At 39.9% G+C, this 21,933-nt stretch overlaps 3 protein-coding genes across 4 annotated transcripts; all 3 read right to left on the reverse strand.

Moving 5' to 3' along the window:
• Positions 1–205: 205 nt before the first annotated feature.
• stard14 (START domain containing 14) lies at positions 206–5,197 on the reverse strand. Its single transcript, XM_079167999.1, has 6 exons — positions 4,933–5,197; positions 4,653–4,800; positions 3,607–3,710; positions 3,287–3,404; positions 3,113–3,165; positions 206–1,847 (listed from the first exon to the last, which is right to left on the reverse strand). The coding sequence occupies exons 1-6, from the start codon at positions 5,092–5,094 to the stop codon at positions 1,641–1,643; spliced, it is 792 nt and encodes a 263-aa protein (XP_079024125.1). The 5' UTR covers positions 5,095–5,197; the 3' UTR covers positions 206–1,640.
• Positions 5,198–6,484: 1,287 nt separating this feature from the next.
• Positions 6,485–13,866, reverse strand: rab41 (RAB41, member RAS oncogene family). Of its 2 annotated transcripts, none has more exons than XM_079167800.1 (8): positions 13,728–13,866; positions 12,513–12,571; positions 12,163–12,216; positions 11,163–11,268; positions 10,725–10,836; positions 10,164–10,257; positions 8,695–8,761; positions 6,485–8,488 (listed from the first exon to the last, which is right to left on the reverse strand). In XM_079167800.1, the coding sequence occupies exons 1-8, from the start codon at positions 13,804–13,806 to the stop codon at positions 8,424–8,426; spliced, it is 636 nt and encodes a 211-aa protein (XP_079023926.1). In that variant the 5' UTR covers positions 13,807–13,866; the 3' UTR covers positions 6,485–8,423. The 2 variants fall into 2 exon arrangements, with proteins under 2 accessions (XP_079023926.1, XP_079023927.1); XM_079167801.1 differs by lacking the exon at positions 11,163–11,268 and adding an exon at positions 11,791–11,896.
• A 3,310-nt stretch (positions 13,867–17,176) lies between these two features.
• On the reverse strand, positions 17,177–21,304 carry arr3b (arrestin 3b, retinal (X-arrestin); the record flags this gene model as incomplete). Its single annotated transcript, XM_079167539.1, has 14 exons — positions 17,177–17,273; positions 17,389–17,412; positions 17,516–17,593; positions 17,721–17,858; positions 18,148–18,220; positions 18,408–18,492; positions 18,588–18,723; positions 18,835–18,902; positions 18,993–19,052; positions 19,202–19,395; positions 19,491–19,535; positions 19,638–19,698; positions 19,855–19,885; positions 21,237–21,304. 14 exons carry the CDS (start codon positions 21,302–21,304, stop codon positions 17,177–17,179), a joined length of 1,158 nt encoding a protein of 385 aa, XP_079023665.1.
• Positions 21,305–21,933: the final 629 nt, after the last annotated feature.

Consider the following 21,933-nt stretch of genomic DNA (forward strand, 5'->3'; position numbering starts at 1 on the left):
GTTTGATTAAGTTGTGTAAATATTGTTCAGTGACTGCTATTGTTACTTAAATACTGTCGAATGTTTCATACGTGTTCATTTGACATAACCTGCTTGCTGAATAGTTTCAATCATTTTAATGTATGAACTGTATATTTGAGTTGACAACTATAACTTCTAACGTAATGCAGTGCATGACAACCACACATTGGACTCCGCGTCTTGCTAGTAAACAGTAAGTTTATTTTTTTTGTATGCAAATATCTGCCTGTTGCATCTCAACACATCTTTACACTGCTACGTTCAGAAGAGAAATGACTTTTGGTTTTCCATCTGAAGATCTTGAAGTACTTTCACATGGTACAAAGAAAAATAAAACGTTTTGAACCGTGGTAACCTTTTCTTTATACTTGGAGCGCCTGAACCAGCTGGAAATGGACCGGTTTGCTCCGGTTTAAGTAGCCAAACTTGTTCCACATTGTAGTTTGGTTTCTCCTGAGACTCGATTGTCATCTTAAGAGGAATGCAGACAACGACAGTAATTACGTTAACCTTGTCAGTTTGTGTTTTTTTTTAAAAGTTAAGACCACATCAAACATCTTCAGAAGAAAAACCTAACAAGCTCAGCCTGCGAGGCTTCATTCCAGGGTCTTTCCTCCATCACGTCATCAGATTACAGAAACTTCAAATAAATAAAATAAAAGATATCCTTTATGGTCAACAGTCACATTCAACTGACAAAATTCAAACGAGCTATAACACATCGTAACCAGATTTTCATTCTTAGAGATCAACAGCTGATCTGCTCTTGCCAATGCAAGTCTAGCGTCTGTATAACTTAGAATAAGAATTACATAAAAACCTTCGACTGAAATAAATACAATGAACCTTCAAAACAGTCTTCCTGCATTAAACAAGGAAGAAAGAAACAGTAACTCACTAATTATGACTAAATAAAATTAATGGTTAGTAAAAACAAGCTCTTCAAAAAAAAAAGAATCGGTAGCAAAAGTAGTGACAGTGAATCGTTTTTGTTCTGCATTTAGCTTAAAAACTTCCTTAAACAGGTTTCATGTAAAGAATGTTTTAACTGCAAAACAGCCATTCAAATGTGATTTAACAGAATCAAAAGTCACTCCGATGCAGAAAAATAACGACTTTCACCACTGACAGTAACGAGTCAAAACTTCATTCACAGTCACTTGTAAAGGCAAAGTGGACGACCACGCTTCATTTCTTCATTTAAAAATGTGTTGACGTGTATTTCACATAGCTGCAACTCAAAAAGGCCTGAGATACGACCCGTTGTAAATGTAGTTAACTATGACACATTCAAACCCTCACACCTACAAGTCTGTACAATTCTTCTTTTAAGCTCGTCGGCAAACACTGGAGAGATGTTTAGCTTACTTCAACATGGACTGAGGTCAATGGCAATTTGATCTGTGCTCGTTTGCGTCTCCTAAAGCGGCTGTAAACACTTCACGCTCATCCCAAAAGGCACACTGATTAGGATCAATATTCATGAGCGTCCGGGGCAACATCACAGAGTCGGAGGTCTCAAGTCATATTAAATTTGTGAGTATGTGCGTATATATACACGCACAGTCTGTCCTCCAATGTCACCCTCTTCCAACTACCCCACCCCACCCAATCACGATTTAGCTGCTGTCCTCGCCGTCCTGAGTGGCCATCTTGGAACTCTCATCCACGTTTTCTAGCGAGTCGGCTCTCTGTATGGACAATTCGCTGGGGTCCATCATGGGCAGGGTGCTCTGCTCCGGGTACAGCCAGGGCTTCTGGTCGGGAGAGTTCTGCCGTTTCCACTCGGCGTAGTTCTGTCCCGCCTTGTGTACACACTTCAACACCTGGAGGCAGAGCGGAGACCACAATCAGAGGGCTGCGGCGCGACAGTCAACACCACACCTTTCGTTCTCAGTCAACAGAGCGGAAGATAAAGCGGCTCACTGAGCACTGAGTAACGGATTATGTGGCAAGCAGATACACAAGTGGACCTATTTACAGCTCTGGAACAATAAATATTATCTTAATGGTGAAGTCATATTTTAAACCATGGCCATCTTGCCTTTGCCATTACAGGGACATAGATTCTTGACTTCAACCGGATGTCAAACAAAAGTGCACGTAACTTTTGCTTCACAAATCTGCAGCTAACGAAGTTGCTGCTTTGATTGTGAATTAGGCAAAATTCTGCTTTTGTAGCATTAATATTAACATATATATTGATTACAGCCCTGAGAGGCCTCGCCCCCCAAGTTCTCTTTCAGATCTCTTATCTCCTGTAGGTCTCCTCCTCCCACACCCTGAGATCCTTGAATGTGTTGCTCCTTGTTGTGCAAAGGTCCAGATTCATACGTGAAGGTGATAGTGCTCCTACAATGTTCAAAGACCTGGACCGCAAACTCTGTCTCTTCTTTTTAAAAAAAATCACACTTCTTTTAGAATTGCCTTTCTGTGACATTTTAGTTTTGTTTATTCTTTGTGTTTTTATGGTATTATTATCATTGTTTTGTCCGCTGTGGAGACTGTAAGTTGATGCTTTTTACTGTTTAACTGTCTACAGTAGGAGCTGCTCTGTAGTTTCACTTTCTATTCTTATATCTGCCCTCAGTAGGTCTCTGATCTATAGCTGAAGCAATTTAATCAGCAACTATATTAATCATTTTAGGAGTTTTATAAGTATAATGGACAGGTTTTGCCTTATATGGTTTAGTCTATAGAAATGTTACATAGAAAGTCTCTCTCTCAACGGCAGCTTTATACACTTTGGTCTCACTAGTATCAATCCGCGGAGGATATGAAGCCTGGAGAACAAGTTCTGCAGAGAGAGAGAGAGAGAGAGACTAACAGCTCCAGTCGAGATGCTCTTTTGTCAGCAGCCTAACCTGGACAGGCCCTTAAATTCGGTTTCTATGGTTACCATTGTCCTTAAAAACACATGAAACCCTCCCTCCCTTACGCACACACATACACACCTATTAAACACTTTTTAATCACCTCATGGACACACGCCCACACGGTGATGTAAGTCATGTATTTCTAACATTACAGTGCTGCCGTGGACTAGATATTATCAAAACTTTTGCTTGTTTGTGTGTGTTGCGTGACTTACCCGCGGAGCGAGAACTTGAGAAGCTTGTTTTACCACCCACTTGGGAAGAGAACCTGGAAGAAAAAGAGACAACCTTTAAAAAAAAAAAAAAAAAAAAAAAACAGCTCGAAAAATGTTTGGCAGGAATTCTCAAGTTTCAAAAAAGTACAGTACGAGTGTTGGTTGTGGTCGTACCTTTGGGGTCGGCTTGTGAAAGGTATATGAAAGTGCAGCTGTTCGGTCCTGTGGGCTTGATCAAATACCCAGTGATGATGGAGATGGCCCTCACCAGGTCACTGCGAGGAGGGTATTTCTGTAATGAGAAGAAGAATCAAACCTGTTTTAATACAGACACCTCTTTCTTTGGACAAGTTATACAATGTGGACGTGTGACACGATCACCTTGGTTTAAGAAAAAAATCCAATGCACACAAAACATTAGGTCAATAGGTGTCAGAGAGTTGTAGAAATGGCACGTTTAAAGACGGTGGGAGAGTGCAGAGGAGGTGGCGTACCGGGTGTTTGACTGAGAAGTTAATGATGATGTACTCGTCCTCCGTCACCTGCCACGAACGCAGAGATACCACATCTCTGTTCTTTATGGGACTTGTACAAAGCCCTGCAGGAAAAAATAAAAGAAGAAGACAAAAATGTGGTTATATTGCGTTCCTTCATGAACTACTTCTCTGCACACAACCGTAGGCTCAACAAGTGCACCCTTGTTATGACAATAAATACACCGGTTGGACAAGAGGGCGTTTGGTCTTTATCCCCGAGGGCTTCAGCAGCTTACGAACGAGTCAACAGAAGAAACAGATTCGGATGAATTTCAAATGGAAGTTCAAAAAGGAGACGGAACTAGAATGCACTGAAGGAAAAACAAATCTAGTTGGAGTATGCAAATATGGACAGAAGTGATTGCTGACAGGGAAATACTGGGAGCATTGTTCATATTTCCCAGTAGCTCAGAATAAAGAACATGACTCTTACACTAAGATTCTGCCAGAGGAAATCAGATCGACGACGGAGTATATATATATATATATATATATATATATATATATATATATATATATCTCGAGAGACTTTCCTGATTTTAGTTTTAAATGTCCTTTGAACTGTGTTTTATTTCCTTTCATGTTTTCTTTTCCTATTCTGCCTTTTTGTACACTATATTCTTCTTTATACGTCAACATTTGTTTCATGTTTTCTTTTAAACTGATGATTTATGACTTGACCGTTTTGTTCTGATGCATTTGTAATGTCGATTTTGAAAAGTGCATTATAAATAAATATATTTTTAAATAAAAACATCCAGAACTTGGTCTCTTAAAACAAATAAATATCAGCACAGATTTTAAATCGTGAACTCTCTCGGAATAGCACTATCCTTCCATGTAAAACATATCAAACTCTAAACATGCACTTTCCCTTTTCAGTGCGTTTGTTTCCTGTGAGCAGCAGGTTGAACCCGGTTTGTTTTGGGCCACTCATAGAGACACAAGCACGCAGAGGAGAACGTGATCCGGTTGAACAGAGGGAGAGAGAGAGGAGAACTCACATGAGTAGTAGCCCACATCAGCGTTAGCAGAGAGCCGGGCAATGTCGAAACTGTCCACCATGGCGGGGTCCCACGTCTTACGGTACGCGCCATCGTGGAGGACGTCGTACATGGAGGCAGCGGATACATCGTTGACTGTCATTTGACACTAGGAACACACACACACATACATGCAAGTGTTAAAGAACAAACCAGGGCATTGTCAAGTTCACAGTGGGACACCCGGAGACAAGCATGGCATCCTGATATTTCTCAATGGTGGCGTCTAAAGTGAACTTACCTTGATCTTGTGGACTTTGGGGCCGTTGTTTCCTTTATTTGCTGGAGTTTTCTCGACCCACACCAACATCCCATTCTTATCGTACTTGTTGGACCAATTGTCCGTTGATAAACACTGCTTCCTGAAGTCAGCAAAGGCCGTCTCATCGGGTAAAATAGACATGTTTCAGTTAAAAAAAAAAGAAACTTTCCCTTTAAACAAATCTCTCCTCCAAATAATAAACCGGACACACAACAGTTCGGCGCGTTTGACCTCGTCGACTCCTGGAGAGTTTTCTGCAGCTCTGTGCCTCCTGCGAGCTGAATATATGCGAGCTGAGCTGGTCACCAATCCAGTTCAGCAGGATTTCTGTCCGTGTGCTGAATTCCTGAGTCATACCTCCAGATATCTTGCTCTCTGCTGACGTCACGCCCCTTCCGGAATCCAGGTGTGCTGCGCAGGTATCGAAAAGAAAAAAAGTACCAAAGCAAAGTAACTTATGTGTGTTACATTATCATACCGCTACAGCAGGTCCGCGTTGATATCACAGTAACATAAATAAAGCAGTTCATTAAATAAAAGAGCAGTGTTGTCGTGTTTAGTTGATACACAAAAGGCCACGGACAGTAGGTAGGCTGAACACTGGGAGTGGGAGGGTGCGAATTGCTCAGTGTTGATGATTACAGATTATCATCACGACTGTAAATGTTAAACAATTAAAGTACACTATCAAAAAACAAACACATGGGTGAAATAATCAATCAAGCGTGAAGGTGTCATCATGACTGGGTCGCATCTGTTTGGTTCAAATTTGACAAATTCCTTCCTCAAACATAAATGGTATTGAGAGATACATGGCTGTTTTTCTGAAATACTGATGTAACTATTTACATTTTAAGTTACTTTGTCCTCTCTTTCACTACATTTCAGAGGCACATTTTGAACATTGTACCTTGATCAGTTTAGTTACTATAGTTCACAGCTCCAGATTTGTAATACAACATATAGAATATGAGATATTATCATCACACAGCAGAATATAAAGTTGTTAAAATGAGCTCCACCTTTACCAGCTTCAAGGTGATGTACATATTGAGGAACCAATAAAAAACTATTATTCTGAAATGAGCCATTCTGAATGATAACTACTTTTACTTTTGGTACTTGTCATACTACTTACAAAAGTAACATAAGTAGTGCATGACTTTTAAGAGATCATTGTGTATGAATATTAGAAAGTCATTGAAAGTTCACATGCTTTCAATGACTTTTGGGCAAAGATGTCCATCAAGAAAGTAGCAGACGTGCGTGTACTGCAATCTCACGTTCCTACCGAGCCACACCTTCCTGTTGTTACACTACATGCCTCCGATGAGTAGTTTCAGTCTACTTTAGCGACCTGCGACACAACAGGTTTCTCACATTCATCTGACGTGCAGCATAGTTTCGCGTTTGGACTGTATGTACAGAGCATGAATGTTTGTGGATCCACAACATTGGACATGAGAGAATCGTGAATGTGCTTCAGAAAAAAAAAAAAAGAGGAGGATCACAGATGTTACATTTTGGTGAAATATCTTTATTTTATTCCATGTGATAGGCCTACACTTGTGTTTCATTAACTCTCCTTTTTATACATCACATAGTAATAGAACATTATTCACACAAACGTTGCTAAACACGAGTAGACAGCATATTTCAAATGGACAGACACGATTCAGAATAGCACAAAGCTGAGTATTTAGTCAGTGACAAGTAATAGAAGAGCTGCTCATGTTAAAATGGCCGTTTGATGTAATCAATTACATGTTTTTAATCCATTTTAAAACGTTGACATTTCAAAACAAGCTACAGCAAATGAACAGTGTCTTTTGTTGTGCTATGGCTAGTTAGTTGGTTTGTGTTAAACTATGTGTGTGTGTGTGTGTGTGGAGACAGTGCAGCCTTTACCTTTGACTGTAAACTAAGCTACTGTCTATACACACACACCCACACACACACAGTGTGTGACAGGAAAAAACGTTACTGGGCCCAAGTGTCGCCTTTAGGTGGAGTCTCGGCAGACACGCAATAACACAATAAATTAAAAAAACAAAACGTTCAACATGCGTGTAGAAATCTGTACTTTTGGTCAAGCATACAATGTTATCTGTATGTCCAAGTAACAAAATAAATAAACACATAAAACCAACAGTCCTACACAGGCGATAGCACTACAGCAAAGGATACTGCGACTAACTTTTTTTTACAGCACGGGTGTTAGTAAGCGTTAGCTGCATCTGAGGACAAACTCTTATCTACCAGCTCTACAAAACAACTAGTGAAGCCATGAACCAGTCAGCAGGCTTCTTTTATATTTTTACAATATTTGTGGCTTGATTCAGTGCACAACGTTGGTGAACAAACAAGCAAGGCATCTGTGTTCTTATCCATATAAATCCTGCATGGTGAGCATGCTGCATGTTCTTGCAATAGTGTAATCAACACAACACAAAGTCTCAATGAGATGGTGGGTACATCATAGTGACCAAAGTGACAACTTTCCATCAGCGTGGAAAAACTAAACACTGGCTTTTTATATATATCTATATGTTGGTTTTTGGGGGCATCTTATAAATGAAAACTCCTCCTCAGACATGTTAGTATGCGTGTAGCTAATTGAACAACTTGGGGAAAGACCGTTTCTTTAGTTTTAATGCAGACAGAGCTTCAGGTTAGTAGCCAGTCTAGTGAACTTGGGACAGTTTCCCTTTGATGATCTATTACCTCATTGTTTGGTTACGCATCCTGTTTGCACTGTTTTAAACGAGGTCTCAAATAATGTATATTTGGTCTGCTGATGTTGTATTGTATTATTATAATACTGTTGTATTTGGCAGTTTAAAATGTGTCCGGTATAAATAATATCAAATGAATGACCCTCTTCCATTCGAGCCTAATGTGGTAAAATGATGGTTAGCGATGACGTAAATTCACCGGTAAGATCCTGTATCTACTTCCTCAAAATAAGACAAAGTCGAGAAATAACGAGTCATCTGAGAGGCAGAGTAGTTAGAGGCAAACTCTCCCGTTTAAAATAAAAATAAAAAGTGAAATACGATGGGTTGAGAACAACCTTGCAGTCATTTAAATAATCCCAAGCAGTTTTACTTTACAACAATGACGAGAGTAACAGCACTAAGAATCCGAACTGTGCAATAACTCACGAGCAGGTTAGCTATGTCAGTCTGCGATCCTATAGAATGCCATGCAACTGGATGAAGATCTGATCATATCATTTAACTTATTCCTTGTTTTAAATGTTTACTTTTGAACCATTTCCCCCCCCAGATAATCTGTTTCAATACAGTAATGCACATCCACACGGTTACTCTGAAAAGTCACTGAGTTGAAAAGGGAAATAAAGAGACAGGTCCTCCGCCCCAGTGGCAGTGTGCCGAGGGTGGAGAGAGTGGGCACTGAGAGACAAGCTGTTGGTGGGGAGGAGACAGGCTGGGTGAGGGTGAGGTGTACTAGCATGAGCAGCTGCTCTCGGTGACAGTCATCTCTGGCTGTTTCTCCAGTTTGATGTCGATCACTGAGATAAATGTGTTAAGTAACATCGTCAATGAATCTGCAATTTTCACTTCAGCATTTTCTGCAGCGCTATCTGGCTGCCATCTTCTCGGCGAACACACACGAGTTACCAGCTTTTCTATTTTTACAGTATTAAAGCGATGGTGGCAATAAGAACTGCACAATAGTGAGGCAATTTTCTGTTGAACGCAGCTTTGAAAAGGATACTGTCCTCTTTGCTTTTCTCCGGTGTGCTATCCATCCCAGGCAATGCAGCGGCAACACGACGGAACAGCTGTAAAACAAAGTCAGAAGATTCAACAATTAAACACAAGTGTAAAAGCTGTAGTACAAGAAAGGCAAGCTCTCAAATAGGGCTGAGTGATTTGGATAAAAACTTCTAGCACAGTGTATGTATTTACATAGTAAATGTAAAGTTTATACATAGAATAATCAGTCAGTAATGTCTATTTGTGTCTATTCTGGGGTAATAATCACATTGATGAATCCTGTAAATCCCCCCTTTCCCATAATGCAATCTTGCGCAGTAATTTGCTCCATTCCCCACAAAGGCCAAATACAACCAGCAATATTGAAGGAATAGTTACCTCAGTATAAACAGAAACATCTCTGATGATGGACATATTTCTATTGCCTCACAATATATAATATATATAGTTATCACCCACCCCTACAGTCACATGGGATCTATACAGTACAGACAGAAAGTGATCAAAGCAGTCATTCCTAAATAATGTATTTCATTGAATAACAGGCACAAGAAGTTAAAGCAGTGACACAACATGTGATTGTAATTGCTGGTTGAGATGACAGCATGAAATCAAAGGTTGCCGTGCTAAACTCCTCCACTGAGCAAACCCATTATAGTCACAGACACATTTAGAAAAGCTGCAGAAGTTTTTAGTGGATCAGACAAAGAAACGAGGACTTGAGAGCAAATACGCACAGTAGCAGTAAACCTGTGCAGACCAAGTGATTATAGAGAAATCTAACAGCAAAGCCTGTGGTGGTGGGGGGGGGGAGGGGGGGGGGAGACAACCGATACAAGAGGTACTAGGAATACCAAGACAAATCATGATGAGTCACAAGAGGGGGAAAGAAGGCAGAAAGAGTTAAGCGTAGACTTTGAGGGCAGAAACCACCTTGAGAGAGCAGAATCTCTACCTGTTTGACATTGTAGCCAGTCTTTGCGCTGGTTTCAATGAACATGACATTCAGTTCCTTAGCTCTCTGCTCACCCTCCTCCGTGGTGATCTGTCTGCTCAGGTAGAAGTAGAGGGGAGGGGGGTAAGGATGAACAGACAGATATGGAAAGAAACATCGCCAAAGACGACAGGCCAAAAGGAGAGGGAAGAGATGGAGAGAGAGAGAGAAAGAAACAAAGAACAGCTCAACACAGACTCTTGTTGTTTTTTGGTGAAGAGGAGAGAGAGGTTAGTTTAGTTATAACACGGACAGACAGAGAGGAAGACGAAGGGAGAGAAGCTGCTGAGTAAAGATGAAGCAGCGGGAGAACGACTCCAGAGTTCACTCATTCATCATCAGCCACACTCTGATCCCTATAACGAATACATGGAGGAGTTGTACGTCCCAGGCGGCACAGCTAGGCCTCCCTAACCTAAAAGGACATCAGGACTACTTGTCAGTATTACAACTTGCTGTTGCTGGACACCAACCTGTTTGACGTTATAGCCCGCCTTGGCACTGGTCTCTATGTACATCACATTGAGTTCACGAGCTTTCCTCTCTGCCGCCTCTACAGAAACTTGCCTGCCATGGTCCCGGGGAGGGAGGGGGAGGGAGTGGTGCGGAGTGTGGTGTTGAGGGGGGAAAAAAACACACAAAAAAATAAATAAAATCAAAATGACATGGAGAGAATAGAGCAGGAAAGGAAACAAAAACAAAAAAAAGTAAAGCGAAGAAAAAAAGGCAGAACAGAAATGTAATAAAATCATAAGAAAAAATAAAATAAAATACAAATAAAGTCACTAAAATCACTAGTAAAAAAGGCTGGAGTATGTAAGATGCCATGGGATGATTAAAGTCAAAACTGGATGGGATGCACTGAAGGGAAGAAAAGTGGGATTCCAGGCTTTGGCAGTTTATATACTAAAATATTTAATGCTTTGAATTTTCTAATTGTAGTAAAAATATAAAAACGCAGTCTATTTATCAGCCACTGTAACTAGAATAAGAAAATAATTACAATCTTTCACACATCTCACACAACCATGTACCTTTTGTCCGCCAAGTCCGTTTTGTTCCCAACAAGCATGATAATGACATCACTTCCTCTCTCTGTTCTAACATCATCAATCCACTTTGAGGTTTGCTGGAATGAATTAAGATCTGTGGTTGAAAAACACAACACAGAATTACTGTACACACATCGACCACATGGTACCCTAAAAGACATAAAACATTTGGTATTTTAGCTGTAGTTAAAAGAGTGCTCAAGCAGGTGTTAGTCTTCATTGAAAAGGCAGCGCATTTTATGTAAGAAAAGCTTGTAGAGTAGTCGTGTTAGTCAGAAAACATATTAAGAGAAGCTTGAAGAAGGAAAATAAACTAAAAGGTTATTAGCAGAAGCACATAAAGTAGCAACTATGCCAAGATAGCTTCCTTCCTACTGCTCTAGGCCCCTACAGAAAGGTTAGAGTACAGCCCTGACTCACTGGTGATGTCATAAACAACCACGGCAATGGTAGAGTCACGGATGTAGCTGGGAATTAGGCTACGAAAACGCTCCTGTCCGGCAGTGTCCCAAAGCTGGAGCCGGACCTGAGGATTGGAACGGAGGGGGAAGAAAAGGACAAGGAGATAAAGAGGGGGGGAAAGGCAGAACAAGAAAGAGGAGAAGAGGACAGTCATAAAAAGGAACTGCAAGCCAAGCAGCAGAGATGGAAATGGCCTTTAAATGGAGGAACGGGGAGAATCATCCAAATGCAGAAGGGTCAGAGATGACCAGCGTTATGCTGACAAGACATGTAAAAGTACGCCCTGGTGAATCATTAATAGGTTGGTTCAGAGGATCTCTGCCCATGAGGTGACGTCGGGAGACATTTTTTTGTTATTCCTTCAAATCAGCCTCATATGTAAAGCATTTAGGAAGCACACACCCCACTGCACAGTGCTGGAGAAATGCATTAGTATCACTGTGGCTGATGCAAACACTCTGGCATATACTCTCATCATGCTGTCCAGTGGGATTTTCCTGGCTAGTAAATGCTCTTTATTTATTTTTTTTGCCCTTCCACATTCTATGCGAAGGACAAGGAAGTGCGGCAAGGCCATGATACCTACTGGCTATGTCATAAACCACCACAGCAGCGGCTGAGTCGCGGATGTAACTGGGGATGAGGCTGCGGAAACGCTCCTGTCCGGCTGTATCCCAGAGCTGCAGCCGAATCTGTGGCCAGCCGTGAAATGAATGTGGGAAGGGAGGGAAGGGCATTTCATGACCCAGCCAGGGGATGGAAGGAAAACAAAAACTTCAAATAACGATGGAGGCTAGAAACATGATCGCATGCCGAAACAAAATGAATAGTAAAATAATGTGAAAACAATGTGAAATGGTGAAAGGGAAATAAATGGTGGCTATTACATAAAAAGCATGCTTTAAGCTTTTCTATGCCAATGGGAATGATGAATTACAATAAAATATACAGGGCTTACCGTACGATCTTCTAGGTACATGGTTTTTGACAAAAAGTCAATGCCAATTGTTGCCTGTAAGACAATCACTGCATTAAAACATTGTTACGGGCACAATACTCGATAATGCATGACACCTCTATCGAAGAAATATGATCAACAATGTCTCTGTTCAAGTCATTATGCACACTAGCAAAGGATCTAGAACTGGAAGATCAACAGTCACGATTAATGTACTTTATTGATTACACTTGTGCTGAACAAGTCATATGACAAATGTCTCTTGGAACACGCCACATATTGATTATGAATATAATCAATCCGTGCCTTGGCACACAAAGTCTGAATCAGTGTGTAACATGTGTTTTTACCTGATAAGTGTTGTCGAAACTGTCATACATAAACCTGGTGATGAGTGAGGTCTTCCCAACTGAAAAACACAGAAACAGACATGTTAAGACTTGATCCTGGTCATCAAAGATCATCTACAAGACCAACAACTCTCAAATTAAGAGTAAATACCCTATTACATCCAGTCTAATTTTGCATAATATGAAGGAGAAAAAAAAATCAATGCATCCGTGACAACACATGGTGAGTAAAGAGCTATAATCGTTGGTGCTATGTGGACTGCTGAACCCACACGCTGAGGTGGCAATATGGGTGGAGCCACAATATTTTGAGGAATAAAAATAGCTTGACTTGTTGTTTGTTTCGTGATGAGAGATACGTCACTGCCATGTTAGACAATCACCCCTATAATATAATAACGTATAATAATGTCAGTATTAAAGCGGTCGTTAAATGGTAAAAGGCCGACTGGTCTGGACCCACTGGCCGACGTGGCTCTGCAAGGTGCTGCCGTAAAAAAAAAAAAAAAGCTAACAGCTAAGTTAGCTTTAGTGCTACAATGACAGATACACGGTTGAATTTAGATAATTCCCTTGATGTATGCAGAGTCTCATATTTAAAGGCAGCGATTGTTAAAGTCCCGAAAGCCACATTGGGTGTTTCAATTAAAGTAATAACCGTTTTAGTGAACGTTAGCGAACGACACTGATGGAAGTATGTCAACCTAGCACAGCTAGCGTCAACTGCTAGCCTTTAGCCAAAAGTAGTTAGCCAGCTACCGTTAGATGATGCTGATGACCACTGTAACGACAGTGTCCCTTACTTTAAGTCAGGCAACAAACCAATACGTCGGTAAGTCATAAAACGGTCATGTTATGAAACGGTAACGGCATTTAATGACGTTAAAGAGCGTGATGTTTTGGCTAGCTCACAGATTTAGCGTTAGCTAGCTATACAATGACATCATCACCAGTGAGGAGAACACGTTATATCCGATAATATTTTCGTCATCGTACTCTCTATTGCATACTGAAATATTAACAAGTCGCTTTGTATCATCAATGACCGGTTCAAGACCGGTGGATAACTTTATCCTGCTAGCCAGCAGCAAACTAGCAGGAGGAGCTAATTTAGCTAGCTAGCTAACGCTACGACAATCTTAGCCACTTCTTCTAAAAGAATCCCCACATCCGACCAAATTATCACTCGGTTAAAGTACGCCGTGTCCTTCTTACCACTCTGTTCGCCCAGAAAGACGAGCTTGAACTTTCGTAGAGGGTTGCCAAACTCTCCGCCGCCGGTCGAGGTTGACATTTTGTTCCAAAAAATAAACTGCTAACTGTTAGCTGACTTTGGCTAATGATGTGATGTCTAGACCGGAGAGGAGCGAGTAGTGTATATTCATCCGGCTCTAGCTCGCGCTATTGTTTTCTTAACCGTGAGGGGTGAAACAGCGCCACCAAGAGGCCACTGCTGGTAACATAAACCTTACTGCATGTCCATATTTATATTAGGATACATTACTATATTGTTTATGTCGCGAACAAAGTGTTTTCAATTTAATAATAATAATAATTTAACATAATAATCTATTTTAAATGTAATATTATTCTATTTCATTGTATATATTGTGCATTTTTTATATTTAATATTTCTTACTCTGTTATTTTTATTGTAAATTTTGTGGGTTTTTATACTCAATATTTTACTACTTTAATTGCTTACCTGTATCATAATGCTGCTGTATTGAACAAATTTCCCCTTGCGGGATTAATAAAGTGTCTATCTATCTATCTATCTATCTATCTATCAGTGGCGGCTGGCCAATAGAGGGCCATGGGGCCTGGCCCCACCTTGAGCCACACAACAAAAAAACAAAAAATTATACAAATTGTCAATATTTGTGTTTTTGAACTATGGAATGTACCCAGTGATATGTGTAAAATATGATATCTGCGCAAAATATATGCTTTTCCTGCTCGTCCTCTCAGCCTGTGTGCACGACACGTCTCAGAACGCGCAGCTTGTGGGGCCAAACGAATTTGGCCCAAAAGAGGCGGGTCTATGAAGCAGTTTAGCCAATTGCTGATTAAAGATATAAATGAGTGACATACAATTTAGCCAATCAGCGTCCTCAAATAGATTCAGCGTTCTCGTCAGGAGAAGTCTCAACAGGCGAGCGTGAGCGCCAGCGCGAGCACAACTCCTCCAAGACCCGTATGAGAGGAGAACTTTGGCGGAGATGCTGCAGTTAAAGAGCTGATCCCAGATCAGCCTGACCTCACAATCAGACAGCAGACTAGCGGAAAGGGAAGCAGTACATGAAGCTTCTCTACTAGCTGTACACCAGACAGGTTTGGCTAGCTGGATGCAGTCATGCTAATAACTTATTTAGCTTTTTAAAACAACGGGGACAGATCCAGCACGGACAGTTAGGGAGTGAGGGATGAGGAGGTAAGGAAACATGAGAACACCAGGGCACACATGAGAACTATGTCAAGCTACATGTTAGACAAAGTGAACATCTTTTCTTCTAGTTTCATGACAACTTGGTCATGGAGGCATCAACATTTAATAGAGATGGTAAATTAACATTGAAAACTCATCATAGCTTATATCTATATATGTATGTGTGTGTTTTATATTACACTGAATATTATTATATGATATATATTATACTGAATTCCCTGTGAGGGTGACTAAAATAAGATGTCCTGACGTGTTTATCAAAGTGTTATTTACTGCTTTTTTCGTGTTGGAATAAATGTTAAATATTTAACTGTAAAGTAGTAATGCGTGTTTGATACTTAATTTTTTTTGCATTAAATCATACTGGGATGTTTGCTGAAATTGATTGGATGGCCCTACCTAGAACATGTTCCACCAGCCGACACTGCTATCTATATATCTATCTATCTATTTGAATTTGGCTAAACAGAATAATTAAGTTACTCTGATTTTAGCTGTTGTGATGGCCTTTTACGAAGCTAGGTAACATAATGTGTTTGGTGCTTGTTTGGGCAAATGGAAAAAGGAAGAAGCATGAAGAGGAAGGCTGTCTAAACTAGTGGTTGCTTTTCTATTTGGGTCACACAGTTTTGGAGCACCTGGCCCATCAATGTGCAGCAAAAATATATTAAAATGTATCGCTAATATATTGAGCTGTATGATTCAGAGCAGTTTTCAGCAACTTTTCAGAGACACAATGTTTGTGTGTCAGTGGTTGTTAATTTTTGTCCCAAATAAAATATACACAGTTAGCATATTAACAGATTCATCCAAAGAGCTTTGACAACGAAAGGCTTTTATTCGGCTCTTCTTTCTTCTTGGTTCTGGCATTTTGTATTACAATATTTTTTGTAATAAAGAACTTTGATACATAATTAATTCTCAGTTTTAAAAGCCTTGAAATAAAAATACCAAGCAAAATAAAGAAACGATCAAATAATTGGTGGAAAACAATGAGTTTATTAACTTTTCTTGTCAAGTAGGATGATTTTGGGGATATTTATCCCACAGCTGCACATTGAGTAATAATATATCATGGCTCTAATGACAGCAACAAAGATTAAAGATAATTAGAGTTTTGCTAATCAAAACACACATAGAGAGAAAAGTCTACGAAACATTTCTTTTGACAAAGAAACACATTATTTATTTCTATTCAATGCTATATTGGCATTCAGAGAAATGTCACACAGAGTTTTGGATGTTTTTCAGTGACATTTTTGAGCTCTTGTGGTAATACCTAATGAACATGTATATGTACAGGTGAAATAAGAACAATTTTAGTCATTAAATGACACTTTGTGCTTTTCTTCGTTGGTGTTGAGTTCCCTTTTTGTTCTGTATTCTCTGTCAGAGAGGTGATTTTCCTTCGCTGGTCATCTCAATCCTCCGTGGCATCAATTGCGATGTCTGTCCTGTTGGCATGAAACGGAGAAACAGCCGATTCTGTGAGTCCAACATTACATTACAACATAACTCGCATCATGCATTTCATCTCATTTTATATACAACAACTGCAGCTGTGAATGTTTTACAACATAATGCAGACTACCCTTTTTTACGTCTGTATAATATGGTCTATGTATTTAATGCATACAGTAATAGCTATAGTACAACTTCTCAATTAGTTGTCATTGGATGGTGTCACAAAAAAACCCATCTTGGAGGTGGAGCAGCAAGGGTTCAAATGTAATCTTTCACACAAATGCAATAAGGTTCTAGGGTGAAACAGTGCGCTTATTCAAGGGCCATCATATCTTGTTCTAACCTTTGCTTTGGAAATGCTTGTCATACAAATCATTTGTTCGTTCTGTCATGAACTTTATCTAACATCGCAGTTTTCAGATTAGGTATTTATTTCATAGAGAAGACATGCGTAGTCCTTGAAGAAGTGAACATTGTAAAATGCACTGGAGTGGAGGTGACCTCACCTGAACTACTGAGGGTTTTAATTCAACTGGCTGTTGTTCATTAAATACACGGGGGAGGAAAATAGAAGCAGCTTGTCTCAAACATCACAGCCTACGGGTGAATACATTCAAAGAGACTAGTTTATACTTACACTTCTGCTCAGGATACAGCGATGACATGCAGTAAATGGATAGAAGGAGAGGACATGACATTTAACGTAGTCAATAGTTAATCAATGCTGTCTTTTTTGTTCAAGTGGAATGTTTCAGGAAGCATTTAAATGGCAATTATATTCAAAAAGACTGCACTCACCTGCAGGTTTTGGGGACATCAGAGTCAAAGGAAGCTCCAAAGTGACATCGCTGCAAATGAAAAAAACAAAACAAAGTTTTATCATTAAAAATATAGAGAATAGTAATTTATATATTATTCACACTAATACCATGTGACCACAGATGAAAGACGATCAATATTTACCTTCCTGTTAAGCCACCCAGCAGGCTTTTTGTGAAAGAGAAAGAGAGAGAGGGCACAATAAAAGAAACCTTTAGTCTACACAATTTGAAGTATCATGCATACATATTTTGTATTTAGTTGAGCTTACCCTCCGCCGGCCAGCGCTAGATTGACCTTGACTTTATAGGAGATGATGATTCCCTGCATCTCCTTTTCTCCTTGACTCCTGTGAGGAGACAGGAATAGTTAAGCTTTCAGAGCTTGAGGATTTGGTCTAAGACATGATAAGTGGATGACACAATGTAGAGTCCTGGGCGCACAATAAGCCCATTGATGAGAGACTTGTGGCTTACAGGGTAGTGGACGCTAGGTTGGTGTCCCCGTCTTTTAGCCGGCCGTCCACTGAAAGACCCCGCTTCTCTTTGGTGTTGGCCAGCAGGGGGGTTATTTGGAAGGACTTCGCGAATGAAGTGCTGGCGTCAATTGTCTCCCTGTGTAATGCAGTGAAATATAAAAAGAAAGACATGATAACGCATGTTTAACTTAACAGACATTATTTGTGTTGTTTAAATATACTGAGATTTCACAATGACAAAACATTTTTTTCAGTAAAAGCTGTTTTGAATGTATCTAATGGGAGGTGAGAATGTATTTTTAACAAGGATTTAGAGATGTTTAATTTATCAGAACATGTTAATTCATAAATTCATTCAATTGAATCTCAATAAGCTATATAATAAGCTAATAAGCCTCTTTTGATACAGTGACAGCCTTACTTACGCAAAGTCCTCGGAGCAGACCGTCTTGGTGTAAGTATCAGACGAGTAGAGCACCACACATGCTAGCTGCTCAACTAAAAGAAGAGACAGCTTTGTTAGGATGATCAGTTCAAATGTATGACTCTTTACCATGTACACATACACACTTCACACAGATACTTTATCCCTTACGTATGTTCTTTTTCTCTCCTCCCTCTCTCACAAGCTATACACACACACCATGACCTTCGGTCAAGTGTTTATCTTTTCCTTGCTGCTCACCTGAAATTTGGATTTTCTTCACACTCTTGGTGGTTTCGTTGTTGATCTTTACATTGACGGTGATTGGATCTCCGTGGTAATAAATCTAAATAAATAAGAAACATTTTAGTCTGAATAATTACAGCATTAGTTATGTATATATATATTATGCCAAGATATAGTATGTACACTTCAATGTACCGCTTTTTCAAGGGAGGCCTCCAAGTTAACAGGCTTGTCACTCATCATAAACTGCTTTGCTATATCACCCTTGGGTCCAGGATTGTTGTTGACTGGTGCAAATTGTATTTTGCGAATCATCAGGCGACACGTGTCCCTAAGACCACGAAAAACACAGGCAAAGAGAGTCAGGGTCAACCCTTCTATATGCCCTTTAATGCAACACAAGTTTGCGTTGACAGAATGGTTTGACTGTGGACCGTCATACTTCTTCTCAACTTCATCAGCTGCTGTGTTGGCAACGTATCCTTTAACCTCAAAGTCCACACCACAAGCCTACGACAGAACAAGACCCGAATAAATGCTTTGCTTGTCAGGAATTTAGAGTAGTATATAAGAGTGAGGGAAAATGGACAGGAGTGGTACCTTGCCAGAATCATTTGGCCCAGGCTGCAGGGAGACTGAGCATGGCAGATTTGCTGGCATCTTAAACAAGTAGAAACAAGGCACATTAATAAATAGCACTTCAAGAAGATGACCGAAAAGTAAAGGTGAAGTAATGATATGTGGTTGATCAATCTAATGTTTCTCTGAAGGACAGTTAATATGTTGTATTTAAAGTTATCATTCCTCACCTGGAAGGAAAAGGGACATCCTTGCTCTCCAGTTTTCTTCATGAGGGCTTCCTGCATTGGTGTTTTGGCTGCGTTTGCACCTGACGGTGGATACACCTGAACGCGCTGTATCCAGATGTCTCTCCTGAAGGACAGCCCGATAACATCCAAGTCGTCACTTCCATAGCGGAAGGCACAAGCGAGGTAGACAAATACTGCGATGGAAAGAGGTATATTCAGGGTTGACTTTGTGTTGCGTGAATTTAGGAACTATAACGTTAGTGATTGACAGCGAATCAGATGGAAATACCTTTTCTCCCGTCAAGACCAGAAGGGTCCACTTTAATGACACCGTCTGCAAAGGAGAGGAAAAAGCCGTAGCATTAGATCACACAGAGACACATCTACTGTACGTGTGCAGATTTGAGGATGTATAAACGGACATTGTGCCACGCACCAACTAGTTCCACTGAATCCACATTGTCCACAAAGTCTCTCTTCCCCAAGTACAGGGCGATCTGAGAGAGACGGAGAAATGGATACAGTGAGTCCTCCGCCAAGGTTACCAGAGTTTGGAAGTTATTTCTGGGAGTTGGAATAGCTACACACAAAATGCACTCCTCCCTATGACCAAGGGGTTGCTTTATAATGACTATATTACAGAGGCCACTTACATGTCCGTTGCCGCTGGTCTTCTTATATACCCTGAAAAGCGGGGAAAAAAAGCAGTGAATTATTTAATTCTTTAACACTTTAGGCCTCACTGAAAAACACAAGACCTCAGAAATTTGGTCATCTCCCCTTAGTGCCCAGAATGGAAAGGCGTCTAATCTGGACATAAGACATAATTGTGATTTCAAAAATCAATACATTGTACTTGGTAATTTAATCGGATTTCTGTTTATAAATTCCTTACATGGGTGCTGACTTGACTATTCGACTCGTATCCCTGAAAATCTCTCGGATTAATCCTACATTCCTGCGGAGAATTGAATATTTCTTGGCAAATGTGTGAATTTCTCAATATCAATATCCCCAAAGTATTACCTCTCTAAAGATTCCTAGCATTACATGAAACAGGTGGTGTTTGCTTCTTTCGATGTGTTCCAAGTAATCCTGTTAAAACTTTTACTTTGTCTTGTAAATCTCTCTTCCACGGTCTCATCCTCATAATCCACCTTAATCAGGAATTATCCATATCCTGGGGGACTGGAGTGTTAGAGGAGTCTTAGAGACTCTAGTGCGCGCCTCTGCCGAGATGTGAAATTGTTACTTAAAAGTTCTTAAAATGTTCTTTCTTGTGAAGTTACTATCGACTTTGATCCCTGCATGGCTACAGTGCCTTTCTTCTTTCTGTTGAATGAGTCGAGTTTCAAAAATCTGTTTGTTAAAAAACAATATCAAAGTGAATTGAACTTAAATTACACATTTTAATGCCCTAAAATTGACAGGAAAAGGTGTGAATTCTAACCTCGAATGTAAACCAGTTACCATTTCAGGATAGCTGTTGAATTAATAAGCAAATGAGTCAAAACTCTGAATACTCACTTTGACATTTTGATAGCAAAGTTATGGATCCAATCTGTGAATAAAAAAGATGAAAAGGCTGAGTTACCAAACCATTCGATACAGATACATCTATGACTAGGGTTCACTGGTTATTTTTGGATTAAATGTCATTTGTAGTTTATTGTTGGATTTATTTTAGAAGAATGTATCATTACTGTTGTTTTAATTCAAATCATAAAGACCACTGATGAAGTCCACTCATTATTGCTATAATATGACAAACACAATTTCTTAATAACTACCTAATAGAAAGAGTACCTGTATGGTTTTACAATTGATTTAACTAAAACAATAAAGAAACAATATTTCTCAAACTTTGCACAATCTCATTGATAGTTTGAGTGCTCAAAGCGTACGTTCCTGTAAAGTAACAGCAGTGACACATCTTCAGCAAATGCTCCTCTGTGCTGCAACTGTGATATCATTCTATCATTTCAATGTATTTCTAATGTGTGTAACGTTGGTCAGCAAGAGAAAGCTCACTTACCGTGCCCTCAGTCTTCCCTGCTGTCTTCTGTAATCTGTCACCGTGTTGTGTGAGCGAGTGTCAATCATTGCCTCCCGTTTGCTTTTATACTGTGACCTCCCAAACTCGGAGCCCTCCCCTCAGCTTACCCAGCCTGAAGAGGGCTGTTTTAGAGAAAATCTGATAAATTCATTATAACACTATGTTGGTCACTTGGTCTTTGTCTGTCTTTTTTTTTCCTCCACATGTTCATGTGCAGCAGGACGTGAACAATATTGAGCAGTTAGCATTTTGCACATACTGTCCTCCATATTCAAATGAATGAAATCAGCCGACCCAGATCATGACTAAACAACACCCAGCTCTACGTAGTTTTTAATATCAACTCTTAAATGTTAAGAAAACTGGCTTTTTTTATGGAAGCCTATTGAATAACGGTGGGTAAAATGGCAAACTGTCCACTGACATTAGAAGACCTGGGGGGGAAACCTTTCTCAAAGTCTATTAATGTAAAAACTTGCTTGAAATATAGTTTTTTGTGGCTCAGTGGTACAATATATATTTAACTTCTCTGTTTCAAGCTGTGGGATGCTATTTGAGCCTCACTAAGATTAGAGGATTGTCTTATGAATGGAGGATTCGTGAATGTTCAAGGACTTCCTTTCTTATAGCTTAGACAGGAGTAGAGTGGTATTAGCTGGACTTTGGTTGTTATGCT

Source organism: Pholis gunnellus, assembly GCF_910591455.1.
Source record: "Pholis gunnellus genome assembly, chromosome: 10".
Lineage (NCBI taxonomy): Eukaryota > Metazoa > Chordata > Actinopteri > Perciformes > Pholidae > Pholis > Pholis gunnellus.

Coding starts and splice junctions, on each gene's coding strand:
- stard14 (XM_079167999.1), bottom strand. CDS start 5,094: ATGTCTATTTTACCCGATGAGACGGCCTTTGCTGACTTCAGGAAGCAG. Junction 3,711..4,652: donor TGATGTGGGCTACTACTCAT/GTGAGTTCTCCT, acceptor TTTTTCCTGCAG/GGCTTTGTACAAGTCCCATA. Junction 3,405..3,606: donor ACTTCTCAGTCAAACACCCG/GTACGCCACCTC, acceptor TTCTCATTACAG/AAATACCCTCCTCGCAGTGA.
- rab41 (XM_079167800.1), bottom strand. CDS start 13,806: ATGTCAACCTCGACCGGCGGCGGAGAGTTTGGCAACCCTCTACGAAAG. Junction 12,217..12,512: donor GTTTCGACAACACTTATCAG/GTAAAAACACAT, acceptor ATTGTCTTACAG/GCAACAATTGGCATTGACTT. Junction 10,837..11,162: donor GGTTGTTTATGACATCACCA/GTGAGTCAGGGC, acceptor TTTCAACCACAG/ATCTTAATTCATTCCAGCAA.